Source organism: Trichosurus vulpecula, chromosome 7 (genome assembly GCF_011100635.1).
Source record: "Trichosurus vulpecula isolate mTriVul1 chromosome 7, mTriVul1.pri, whole genome shotgun sequence".
NCBI classification, from domain to species: Eukaryota; Metazoa; Chordata; class Mammalia; order Diprotodontia; family Phalangeridae; genus Trichosurus; species Trichosurus vulpecula.
Genome location: NC_050579.1, coordinates 205,403,705 through 205,417,781, shown reverse-complemented (window position 1 = coordinate 205,417,781; position 14,077 = coordinate 205,403,705). Strand labels below are relative to the sequence as shown.

Sequence of the window (14,077 nt, the reverse complement as noted above, 5' to 3'; positions counted from 1 at the left end):
TTTTGTGTAGTGTGTAACATTCATGCACATTAGTAGCTGCCTTTACAGTAACTGTTCCATTGCCACTCCTTTTTAAATCTCGAAAGGATTATGCCATCACATTGAAACCAAATGTAACTATGAGACCTTCAGAAAGATTCACAGGCTGAATTTGACTGATTTTAAAAATACATACTGTTTCTTTGTAGTGATATTCCAAGGATTCCCGAGAGCTCCCATCCTCCATTAGAGTCTAGTGAGTATGAAGACTTCTTTTGATTAATTCATTCATCTAAAATGGTTCTTCCTGTTTTTAAAGTCATATCTTTTGAACTCATATTACCACTCCCTTAATCATTGAGCACAAGAGAATGAATAGTTGTTTCAAGGAAACTGGAGCATAGGCAAGTAGAGGCCTGACTAAAGGTGGCAACAATATGGACACTGAATGTATTGAGAGTACAGAGAGCCATGGCTATCATTGGGCCCAATGAATATCTACTTATTTACACTTTATGGCACAGTTTTTTCCCCACTGTGTATGGTTATAGGCATATTACTTCAGTGATGATGTTATTTTCCTAAAAGATACCGTCATAGGATCTGACGTCTAGCACTGGAGCATTATTTTTTCATGGTGATAGGAGTGGGGGCTATGTTTTCCCTGTGATAAGAATGTCCCAGTTGAGGAAACTAACTCTGTCAATGAATATTGGCAACTAGAGCACTGAAAAATTACATGATTTACAAGTTACTCTTCCACATAAAGGAGAAAACTATACTACACTCCCCTGCCAACCAAATTATTTTAGTGACTGTATTGGAGAAAAGGATTTCATTTTAAGTCAGGATTCATCTCCTATTCTTCTTTATAACCTATCATCCATGGCAAAATACCTTGAACATGGAAGATGATCAATAAATACTTCTTAAATAAATGTATGTATGAATGAACAAAAGAAAGAATGAAAGTTTCCCTTATAAGGAATTTCCATCTATTTGATAATTCCATAGTATAGATCCCAACGACAAAATTATAATGAGATACCTATTTACCAATTGTTCTGTTTCATGATAATAAGGCTAATATTTCATTCAGAGCCTCATGCTAGCAGTAATGACCCATATTCCATCACCCACACCATCATTAAAGATACTATTAAAGGGCTTTCATATTTCTTAAGCATTTCAGCTGTGAAGCATGGACTTGAAAAGTGTGTAATCAAGCAATGTGGCATTATATTCAGTGAGATTCTGAGTACATTTAAATTTGTGAATTGTTTATCCTTACAATTTCTAACCCGCTCTACCCTGTGTACTAAATAGCTGTAGGGGGGAAACAGTTTTTAATTAACTACTCCCCTTGCTTCTGGGGCATGGTCTATATAATAAAATATGAATAAAGCCCAAATGAAGATTAAATTGAGACTTTGAATAGCATCCAAACGGCCTTGGTTGATAATTAAATCAAAGAGTATAATAGAATCCAGAATCTTCCTTCATTTTTCAGAAGCCACTTCTGTACTCTTTCTGTGAACCACTGGAGGTACCATCTGACTGGATCCACAGGTTTTAAAGATTTATTTTGTAGTCTCTACTAAGAAATTAGGTAAAACTAAGAAAAATATAAACAAATCTAAGATTAGTTGCTGATCAGGAATTACGTTTTCTATCAAATTTATTGCAATTTTACAATGAAGGTAACTCAAATAAATCTAGTCACTCTACCAATGTGATTGAATGAACACTGTCATCATTAATTACATCCACCACCACCCTCACCTGTACTTATCATTACCCTAGGTCCTGTTTAATGTAGGTAAACATTCAGAATGGCATATGTATTTAGAGTCTAGTAACTCAAAGTGAATGCTGAACCTATTTCTTACATTTTAAACATACCACGCCCTCTTGGAAATGGTAAGTAACCATATTTAAAGTACTTACTGGGAATTTCATATGAGTCTCTTGATAGTTTTAGGTAGTTGTTCATTATCAAGGAAATTATATTGTATAATATATGCCTTGTGTATTTTAGAAAAGAATATTCACTGTAACCTTATTTGGTCACAATTTATCAGAATTATCTTTCGCATTTTTATCTTTTATTTCAGGTTCAAGTTCTTTTGAGTCTCAAAAGATGGAAAGACCTTCCATTTCTGTTATTTCTCCAACTAGTCCTGGAGCATTAAAAGATGCCCCTCAGGTCCTACCAGGGCAACTTTCTGTAAGTATTATTTTTCTTCCTGATGATGTTGGAGAAAGTTCATCATTCTCATCATTTTTAATTGTCTTTCATTAAATTTTCTTTTTTTAATCAACCCCAAAATCTTCTTTTTCTCCCCCTCAATCTTCCCAATTTGAGAAAGAAAAAAAAGAACCCCTTTTAAAAACATGTATAATCAAGTAAAATTAATTACCATATTGGCCACATCAAGAAATGTCTCAATCTGTACTCCGAGTTCTTTCCTTCTCTTTCAGGTGATGGGTACATGTTTTATTGTTTCCTTTGGAATTATGGTTGGTCATTGCACTGGTCAAAGTTTTTAAGTCTCTCCAGGCTGTTTATCTTTACAATATTGTTGTCATTGTGTATGTATGTGGGTATGTATGCATGTACATGTGTGTGTGTATGTGGAGAGAGAGAGACAGAGAGACAGAGAGAGAGAGAGAGAGAGACAAAGAGAGAGAATATTAATTTTTCTGTTTTACTTCAGTATGTCTCAGTTTAAGCCAGTGTTTCCAGTTTTCTCTGAAGCCATGCCCTTCATAATTTCTTTCAAAACAATAGTTTTCCATCATGATTATATACCATAATGTGTTCAGTCATTCCCCAGTTATTGGGTAATCCTTCATTTTTTTAATCCCTTGCTACTCCCAAAAAGAACTGCTATATTTTTAAACATACTTAGAGTTTATTTTGCTTAGGACTAATCCCCCTTTAATTCACACTGCCTTGTATTCCCCACTCTCTCCTGTCCTTTCTCTCCTGTTTCCATGTTGAGCAAAATATTTTTCTGCACCCAAACTGTGAGTGTAGCCTTCCCTCCTTTGACCAGTTCAGATGAGAGTGAGGTTTGTCACCCACTCCTCTCACCCCTTTCTTCCTTGTTTGCAGAAATTTCTGCTTTTGCACCCAAAGTATATGAAATATTTTCTTCTCATTCTTCCTCTAACTTATCCTGTCCTAGAGTATTCCTCTTTGCCTCTCATACTTTTCTTATAAGATCATCAAAATATAATAGAATTACGCCAAAGCCTTCTGTCTAAATAGACTCCTGGTTTCCTAATGATTCTTAATGGTGATAGTATTCTCAGAGGACATAAATATCATCTCCCCATATTCAACTGTAAACAGTACATGCTTTATGTTTCTTATGAATGTTCATTCATATTTCTCTCTTTATGTTTCTCTCAGTTGCTGCATTTGTACTTCAAAGCTTCCTTGCAGCTCTGGTATTTTCACCAGGAACATTGGAAGTTTTGTTTTGTTTTGTTTTTTAATTTTATTAAAGGTCTTTTTTTTTTTCTCTGTAGGATTATACTCAGTTTTACTGGCTAAGTTATTCTAAGCTATAAGCATATATCCTTTACCTTCTGGAATATCATATTCTAAGTTTTCTGTTCTTTTATATTGGTGGCTACCAAATTATATGTGATTCTTAGTGTGACTCCTTGGTACTTGAATTCTTGCCTTCTGACTGCTTGCAGGATTTTCTCTGAATTTTGGCCATAGTATTCCAGGGGAATTTTCATTTTGGGGTTTCTTACAGGAGGTGCCTGGTATATTGTTTCTATTTCTACTTTTTTTCCCTGGTTCTGAGAAACCTGGACAGTTTTCTGTTAGGATTTCTTGAAGCGAGTTGTCTAGACTCTCTTTTTGGTTGTGATTTTCATTTAGTTCAATGATTCTTAAATTATTTATCCTCAATTTGTTTTTTAGCTTAGTTGTTGTTGGTATAAGATAATTAACATTTTCTTCCATATTGTCCAACCTTTGGCTTTGATTTATTATTTCTTATTGCCTCGATGATCATGAATTATTTCAACCATTCTAATTTTTAGTGAGTTTGTGGTTTGAGCAAAGTTTTGTACTTCTTGTGCCAAACTATTAATTCCCTTTCCAATTCTCTCTTCTATAACTCTCAGTTCTTTTCCAATTTTTCCTCTAGCCCTCTAATTTAATTTATAAGAAGTTTTACACCTTAAAATGTTTGGTTCACCTCTTCTAAGTGTTCTAGTTTAACTTTGCCCAAGGCATGGGTTTTTTTTTTGACTCATACGTGTTTGCCTGAACAAGTTTTTGAGTCATTTTCGTCTTCTGGATTTGTGTCTTGAGCGTCCTCATCACCATAGCAACTTTTTATGGAAGAGTTTTTTTTTTGTTTCCTCATTCTTCCTGCCTGCTTCTTCACTTCAGAATTTATGTTAGGGCTAAGTTCTGTCTACTTGTGGAGGGAATATCTGGGCTGAACATATGTTTTTTTTAGGTTCTTGCTGATGCTTTATTGGGTAACTGATTATGATTATGTCATTCCAGAATCTTAGAGACAGCTCAGGCTGAGGACTTGCAAGCTTTTAGTGCTCCCCATGGTCTGATCCAAGATACAATCCCTCTGGGCTGAGTTTGGCAAGTTCCTGACCTAGGTTTGGATCTAAGTAACACACCTGTGGGCTTGCCCTGGTTAGAGTTCTGTTGGACTGCAGCTAGATTCAACTGCTATTTGCCACCTGGAAAACTATGCTGACTTAGAGTGACAGAACTGCCAACTTCCCTCTGGTCAAGGATTCTAGCCCTAGTCAGTCCACTGCATGCTTCAGACCGGGTTGAAACCGGGAACTGAGACCCTACTCTGCTCTTAGAATCCAAGCCACATAGTTGCTACTTGCTTCTAAATTTTCTCCTTGCTCAGTACAGGACTTAGGGCCTGTGACCACTCCTCATCCTGGAATGCCACCTCTAGTTTCTGGTCCGTTCCTCAGTCTGTCCTACATTTGTGACCTGAATCAGGTAGTGAGCAAGGGCTGCTAATTAGCACCTATTCCTATACTGTACCCAAGTTTAGACTCCTCTGTGCTAGATTTGGGACCTGCTCTTTCTCTTGCTTTCATTCAATGCCTCACAGAACTTTCAAAGAGAAGTGTTAAGAAAGCTATTTAGATATGTGCGGGAAATTCCCCACAGGTGAAGAGTTTACTTCAGACAAAATATTCCATGGAGCCCAATGAGTCCCCAAATTCCCTACCTAATAAATTTGAACCTTGTTTTTCCTTCCAGCAATAGTCTAGGGGAAGAGCCTATCGGCAAACAACTATCTAAGTCTAGCTCCAAACCATCTCCTATGGACTTTATATGAACTAAGTATAGAATGAGAACAGCTTCCATCCTAATTGGGGAGTTGCCTCGCCTTTCTAGGGATCTCCTTGCCCATTCCCTCTTACTAAGCAAGAACTTAAGAGTTCCGGGCAACTTTCAGTCAGAACCAGGGGGAAATGAATTCAGTCTGTGATCTTACCTTCCTCACTCTGGTATCTATAGTTTGGGATTGGTGACTCCTTAAAGGAGGCTTATTTGGACCTAATTCATTTCTTGTCTATGTCTGCCTTGTTCTCCCCAGAACCTCTAGTCAGTTTAGCCTTTTGGCTTTAAGGGTTAAGCAGTGATAGGGCTAAAGTGATCTATGTCAGCTGGGAAGTTCACTGAAGCTCTCATTCTGTCATAAGTTTAGGTAAAAAATATCCAACTTGTTGATTTGGTAGTTTCAAGCCAAAGAATAAGATGTGCATGTTTCTCAAATTGCCAAACTCAAGTGTCTTGTTCACTTGACTTTGATTTATAAAAATTTCAATGGCAATTTAGTCAGTTGATCCGTCAATAAGCACTTAATAAGGCCTTACTATGTTCTGAGCACTGTATGAAATGTGATATGCTGGAGACAGACACAAGTTTAAGGCAAAAACCAAACAAACAAAAAACAGCCCATATTCTCAAAGACCTCATTTGCTAATGGAAGAGACAACATATTGATATATTGTTATGTATAAGATACACACAAAACAGACTAGGGTAATGTTGAAGGGGAAGGCACTGGCATCTGGGGGGACTAGAAAGACATTCTACAGAAGGTGGCATTTGATTTGCATCTTGATGGAGGTCAGGGAAGCTAAAAGATGAAGATGAGGCAACAAAGCATCCCTAGCATGATGTAAATCCATTGTGAAGGCAAGAAGTTGGGAGATTGAGTGTCCTAGTAGAGCAATTTCAGTTAGACTGATAGAATCCCCTTGCAGACTTAGGTGTCATAGAGTACACAGAGAGGAGTAAGCTGTACAGACTGGAAAGGTAGGAAAGGACCAGGTTATACAGAGCTTCAAATTCTAAAAGGAGGAGTTTATATTTGATCTTGAAGGTATTAGGGACCCAATGGAATTTACAAACTTACTGGGAGGTGTGGTCAGACACCTGCCTTAGAAAAATCACGTTGGCAGCTCTTCGAGGGAGAATGAATTGGAATGGAGACAGTTTTGAGGCAAGGAATCCAGCTAGAAGGCTATCATGGGCACCAGAGGAGAAGTGAGGAGGACTTGAACACATAAAAAAAAAACTTTAAGGTTTACAAAATGTTTTATTCATCAAAACCGGGTAAGTTAGGGAGCATGCATATTGTCATTCTTGGTTTACAGATCAGGATATTGAGGTTCACAGTATTTAGGTGACTTGATTTGCTTACAAAGCTAATAAGAGGCAAAGTTTTGACATACCACCCAAATCCTTTGACTGCATGTTCAGCATATTTTCTAATATGTCTAATATCTACTTTTCTAATATGCTATGAAATTCAATTCAGTATATTCATTCATTCTTCCATTCATTCAACAGAGGAAAGAAAATAAGTATTTATTAAGACCTTATTATGTGTTGGGCATTGTGCCAAGTGCTTTACAAAGATAATCTCATATCCTCACAACAACCCTGGGAGGTAGGTGCTATTATTATCCCCATTTTACAGTTGATGAAACTGAGGCAGAGAGAAATTAAGTGACTTTTCCAGGGCCACTCAGCAACAAGTAATAATATCTATTGCATAGAGCACTTTGTTAGGGTCTATGGTGAATAAAACAAGAATCCCTAGGCAACAATATTCCTTTCATCCTAAATCTTTTCCTTCCCCACTCCTTCTGTCTTCTGGCTCACATTAAGACCTAGATCTCTCCCCAAGACACAACCTCCCTGGTTACACTTCCCAGTACTTTCACTCATTTTCCTTATTTTATTTCTTAAGATGGAGGACTTCAACAAGGGAGACTTCCTGCATCCCCCATTCCCAATTTCTCCGTCAGCAATCATAACTTAGTGACTTTGCTACCTTTGAGTGTCATTCAATCCATATCTAGCACTCAATCAAAATTCTGATAGCTGTTGTCTACCAACTTCCAGGAAATTCCTCTTTTTCTCGAAGTGTTCAGTGCCTGTAACACAGTCTTTCTTTTCTCCCAACTCTTAGTCTCATCCTAGGGGATATACATATTGATACTTTTTTAAACATCCTAACCTAACAGTTTTACAAATTGCTTATTTCCCATGACCTACTCCTCCACTCTGCCTCAGCTACTCAAAGAGATGACATATGTTTGATTTTATCATCACCCACAAATGTACCACTACCAAATTTATGAACTCTGATATTCCCTTATCTGATCACAGTCTATTGGCTTTCTACCTCTCCCTCTGTCTTGCAATCCTGAAATCTTGTTTTTCCTCACTATGACCTCCAATACCTCAATCTAGCAATTCTTTTCCTGATCATCACCCCTAAACTGGCTATATTCTCTTCCCTTGCCCATCTTGACCCCTTGGTAAACCAATTCAACACTACACTGTTGTCTTGAGTCCTTTGCTCTCTTATCCTATTGTCAATTTTTCCTTCCAATGGTCATCCTTGCATTGTTCCCAACAGCAGTCGCCTTCATTCCTACTCCTATGCTGCTAAAGGAAGTTGGAGGAAATCCCAAAATCATGCTGACTGGGTCAGTACAAATTTTTGCTACATTTTCTCAAATAGACCCTCACTGTGGCAAAAGAAATCCTCTTAAATGTTTTCTTAATTGACTACCTCTTCCACTCACCCACAGTGGTTTTTTTTTCCTCAAATCTTTCATAGTCCCATCCCAAACTCCTAATTGGTCTCATATTTCATTGAATAAAATGAGGCAATTTTCTAGGAACTCCTTATTCTCCCTTCCTTCTTATCTCACATAACCCACATGTCTTCTGCCACCATCTTCTCCTTCATTCCTATCTTACGTGAAGAGATATCCCTTCTTTTTGCTAAGGAAATCCTCTCTATATGCACAAGTGATTCCATTCCCTCTATTCTTCTCCAGAACATTGCTCCTTCCATCATCCCTTCTTTCTCACTTATCTACTCTTTCCTTGTCTATAGGCTGGTTCACTATTGCCCACATACATGCCCATGTCTTCCCCATCTTCAAAAAATCCTCAATTGATTCATCTATCTCTGCTAGTTATCATTTCATATCTGTCCTCCCTTTTGGGAGGTCTAAATTCCTCAAGATAGCCATCTATAATCTGTGCCTAAACTTCTCCTGTCACTCTCTTCTTAACTTTCTACAGTCTGGTTTTTGGCTTTATCATCCCTATGGAAAGTTACCCATGACTTTTTGAGGCAGCTAGGTGGCGTAGTGAATAGAGCATCTGGCCTGGAATTAGGAAGGCTTGAGTTTAAATCTGTTCTCACAACTTACTAGCTGTATGGTGCTAGGCAAGTCACTTAACCTCTGTTTGCCTCAGTTTCTTCATCTGTAAAACAAGGATAATAATAGCACCTACCTCTCAGGGTTGTTGTGAAGATCAAATGAAATAATTGTAAAGTGCTTACCAATGTCTGGCATATAATAAGAGCTATATACTTATTAACTACTTCTCCTACTATAGATTAGAAAATACATATATATATATATTTCCAGCCTACTTCTGCAAATCTATGAAGTCTAATCAAATACTGACTACGAAATTCAATGAGTAGTAGTATTCCACTACTACTATGACTACTACTACTACCATTAAGACTACTACTACTACTGTTACTACTACTACTACTACTACTACTTCCACAGCTACTACTGTCACCACCACTACCACTACCACACCACCACCACCACTTCTTTTACTACTACTATTTTTAATTGCCTAGCCTAATGAACTCTTCACAGTCTTTATCCTTCTTGACCTCTAGTCAGCTTTTGACACTATTCAATACTGTTGCTCCCTTGATAAATTGTAGTTTTCAGTGACACAACTCTGTACTGTTTCTACTACCTACTTAACCACTCCTCAGTCTCCTTTGCTGGATTTTTATCCAGGTCATACTACTAGCTGTATGTATCTCCCAGCACTCTATTCTGGGCCCTTTTCTTCTCCCTCTTTATTATTTTTCTTAGTGATACTATCAGTTCCTATGGATTTAATTATCATCTCTATAATAATAATTCTTAAATCTACTCTTGCTCATGACCTGCAGCCTCACTTCTCCTACTGCTTATTGGACATCTCCATCTGAATGTCTCATAGACATCTTTAACTCAACATGATCCAAACTGAACTCATTATCTTTTCCTCCAGACCCTCCACTAATTGTAATTTTCCTATAATAGAGAGTATTGCAATTCTCTTATTCATCCAGGCTCACAAACTAGATGTCATTCTTTTTCTTTTTTTTTAAACAAATAAATAAATAAATTTTTAATTTTCAACATTCACTTCCATAAGTTGTAATTTTCTCTGCCTCCCTCCCCAAGACAGTGTGCAATCTGACATAGGCTCTACACACACATTCTTACTAAGCATATTTTCACATTAGTCATGTTGTGTAGAAGAATTAGAAGTGGGAGCAACCATGAGAAAGAAAAACAAAACAAAAGAGCAAATAGTATGTTTCAATATGCATGCAGACTCCATATTTTTTTCTCTAGATGTGGATGGCATTTTCCATCATGAGTCTTTTGGAGTTGTCTTAGGTACTCACATTGCTGAGAGGAGCTAAGTCTATCAAAGTCAGTCATCACACAATGTGGCTGTTATTGTGTGCAATGTTCTCCTGGTTCTGCTCACTTCACTCAGCATCAGTTCATATAAGTCTTTCCAGGTTTTTCTGAAGTCCACCTGTTCATCATTTCTTACAGCACAATAGTCTTTCATTACATTCATATACCATAACTTGTTCAGGCATTCTCCAATTGATAGATGTCCCCTCAATTTCTAGTTCTTGGCCACCACAAAAAGAGCTGCTATAAATATTTTTTTGTACATGTGAATCTTTTCCCCATTTTTATGACCTCTTTGGTATATACCCGTTGGTGTCATTTTTACTCCTTACATATGTCCCATCCTTTCATCTGACACTGCTGCCACCTTGATGAAGACATCTTTACATCACACATGGACTATTGCAGGGGCCTTCTGGTTGTTCCCTGCCTCAAATGTCTCCTTCCTCCAATCCATCCTCCCTTCAGCTGCCAAATTGATCTTCCTAGAGTATAGGTCTGACCATTTCACCCCCTTTATTCAATAAACTTTAGTGATTCCCTATTGCCTCCAAGATCAAATACAAAATCCTCTGTTTGCCTTGTAAAACCCTTTATAACCTGCCCCTTTTACCTTTCCAGCTTTAATATGTGTTATTCACACCTGCGTACTCTACTATCAAGGGACACTTACCTCTTTACTATTTCTTGCATAAGACAATCCATCCTACAATTTAAGGAGGGTACCCAGAGCAGCCATCTTATCAATCCCTGTCCAGTTTTACTCCTGGACTTTATCATGCCCTCTCCTGCCTTGTGTCAGGTACCCTTCTTCCCTTCCACTCCCCTAGATTTTTGGAATCTTTTATGTGATGTATTCTGCCATTAGAATGTGAGCTTCTTGAGGGCAGAGAGTCTGTTTTGTCTTTATATCCGCAGGGCTTAGCATAGTGCCTGCATATAGTAGACACATAGCGACTTCTGACTCAGTGTATTTTTATTGGCTTTCCTCCATGCCTAGAATTCTTTCCTTCCTTATTTCTACCTCCTGGATTCTCGACTTCCTTCAAGTGTCAACTAAAATTTTACTGCCCACATAATTGTTTTCATGAGGCCTCCCCCATTATACTGTGAGGGCCTTGGAATCAGGGACTATCTTTAACCTTTCCTTGTATCTCCAGAGTTTAGCACAGTGTCTAGCATATAATAGGTGCTTAATAAATACTTGTCAATTGACTGACAGTTGACCTACAATAAAACCAAGATCCCTTCATAGAGCTTAGTAGACTTAGTATAAAAAGATATAAAGCAGGTAAAAGCATATCCTGTATGATATTACCTAGATACAGGCAATTCTCCAGCAAAACAATCCAAAGAACCATAAGACTTTAGAGTTGGAAGGGCTCCCAGAAAGTAATGTGACCAAACCTCACTGTAATATCAAAAAGCTCCACTACAGTCTATCAATGTAGAGCTATATTGTTTTGCCAAGCATCATTTTTGCATGGAACTAAATGTACAAGGAAATCTTATCCAAAGAAGGAGAAACATTCCGTAAGCATCAGAATTGAGATATTGGTGGAAAGGAAAGTGCTGACTGGAATCTTAAAACCTGGATTCAACTTCCAACTCATCTACTTAACTCCGGCATGATTTTGGGCAAACCACTTTACATCTCTTGCACTCAGTTTAACTCATTTGTTTAAAAAAAGTGATTGTTGATTTCCAAGGCCTCTTTCCATCTCTAAACCTATGATCCTATGAAAAAAGGCTAAGACAGTTCAATCTATCAACCAACATTTATCAAGTACCTACTAGATACCAGGTGCTATCCTAGGAACTAGGGATACAAATAAAAATTAAAAGTTTCTTCCCTCAAGGAGCTAATATTCTATAAAAGATCATAGGGGAGGAGAGATGTAGATTTCTGAAGGTTGAATTTTGCTTCTCAAGTCTTCCCTATGATTGCTAAATATTTGCCACCTTTTCATATAATTGCCTGAGAGTTTTAATCCCCAGGTGGGAATATATTGAATTTCTCTGTATTTATTTTTTTTCTGATTGCTCTTTTCCTCCAGGTTCACTGATACTTCTACATCTAAATTTTAAAGAGCAAAAAGCCACATGATCTCTGGGGCTAACAGTATTCCACATTTTATTATTGATCAGCTTCTTGTGGACCCTATGTTGTCATCAACACCTTGGTTTACTTTAATTTTTTTTTAACTTCTCTACACCACAAATAGGATTTTCAGCACTCAAAACAATAAAACGTGATTTAAAAAATGGATTGGGGGAGGGGCTAATGAAAGATACAAGCATATATCTGAAGAAATAACACTGCTAAGAATGCCAGGAGTAAGAACCTTTTTTTTTTTGAAGTTTATGGTAAAAAACTAAAAATACCCAGTTTTATTTTGCCCAGGTATCTTGTCTTTCTTAACATCTAGATTTTAGTGTTCATGGAATCGTTTACTGAAAAATTGCTTTACTCACCTCCAGAAAAATCAGTCAGAAAGCATTTATCAAATGCTTACTATGGACTAGACATTGTACTAAATAGTAATTTTGATTTTCAGTTTTGACTTCACTTTGTACTAATGTCAGTTTATCATTAGATTTTAACAGTTAATACCTTCCTGATTATCCCATAGGTGAAGCTGTGGTATGACAAAGTTGGACATCAACTTATTGTAAACGTTCTTCAGGCAAGAGATCTACCCCCTCGAGTGGATGGACGACCCAGGAATCCCTATGTGAAAATGTACTTTCTTCCAGATAGAAGGTAGAGATTCTTTTGTGGGAGAAAGCATTCCAGAATTTTTCTTAGGGAATACAAAACAACTCCTTTTCTAAAACTTTTAAAACATAGGCTCGATAATGATCAACTTGTCAATAAAAGAGATGACCTCCACATGGTTCTTGTAAATTGTGTGTTTCCATGGTGTTTTCTAAATACTTAGTTTTAATGTCCCCAGAGGGCTTAATCAAAATTTTATTTTCTCAGACTTTTTATTAGTAAAATAGTTAGAACATAGTATAATCAAAGAGTTGTAATGCATAGCTCTTACATAATTAGAGTTGAATTAGAATATTATGAGAAAGTACTTTAGCTTTCTTAGGATGCAGGCAATTTATATAAACAATATTTAAAATGATAATTGTTTCTTTTACAGATACAGTAGATAACATCATGTGCTTATTTTCCCATATAAATTTTGAGCATTCTATCCACATCCTGTATTCAAGGTGCAGAATAAGATACATTTATTGGAGGGGGTGATATATGGCCAATGAGGGAATTCGTTTTGCTTAACTATGTGCATTTGTGATAAGGAAATTGTTTTTTTTTAATTTCCTTTTGTTCCTCCATAATTGTTGTGAGGGATGGAAGAGAGAAAAAATACATTTATTTTCATTAAAAAGTAAGAGTTTACTTGGAAAACTTATAGGGATGTTTATTTTTCAGTGATAAAAGTAAAAGGAGGACCAAAACGGTAAAGAAAGTCCTAGATCCAAAATGGAACCAAACGTTTCTCTATTCGCATGTGCACCGTAGAGATTTTAGAGAACGAATGTTAGAAATAACTGTGTGGGATCAACCAAGAGTACAAGAAGAAGAAAGTGAATTTCTTGGAGAGGTGATGTATGCTATGAAGATTTGAGTGCTTTGCCTTTTAAATGCTAAATAAAGTAACTCTGAATATAGATTGTGTTAATTTGATAGTTAACATTGGGACTGCTTCCTGATTTAACTTGAAAAATATTTCTCTAGATCCTCATAGAGCTGGAGACAGCCCTGTTAGATGATGAACCACATTGGTATAAACTGCAGACACACGATGAATCTTCGCTACCTCTGCCTCAGCCATCACCTTTCATGCCAAGGAGACACGTCCATGGAGAAAGCTCTAGCAAAAAACTACAAAGTAAGCCTGAGATCTTTGTATGTTACCATTTAGCAGAAATATTGGCTGTAGGCCAACAATGGTAAAATGATTCTGAAGGAAGTCAGTTGTAACTATAAGAATAGATTTTTGTTTCTGGAGTTTTA

The 14,077-nt window shown here is 37.0% G+C and overlaps 1 protein-coding gene across 14 annotated transcripts in view; it reads left to right on the top strand.

The window, feature by feature from the left end:
- Positions 1-14,077, top strand: part of RIMS1 (regulating synaptic membrane exocytosis 1) — a 425,786-nt gene that overhangs the window by 193,812 nt on the left and 217,897 nt on the right. For 13 of the 14 annotated variants that reach the window (XM_036766397.1, XM_036766395.1, XM_036766392.1 and 10 more), the window contains 5 exons: positions 189-235; positions 2,094-2,206; positions 12,678-12,808; positions 13,493-13,664; positions 13,799-13,952. In XM_036766397.1, coding sequence (XP_036622292.1) covers positions 189-235; positions 2,094-2,206; positions 12,678-12,808; positions 13,493-13,664; positions 13,799-13,952 — 617 coding nt within the window. Of the gene's footprint in view, positions 1-188; positions 236-1,830; positions 1,835-2,093; positions 2,207-12,677; positions 12,809-13,492; positions 13,665-13,798; positions 13,953-14,077 lie in introns of those variants that run through there. The other variant, XM_036766398.1, reaches the window with a different exon arrangement.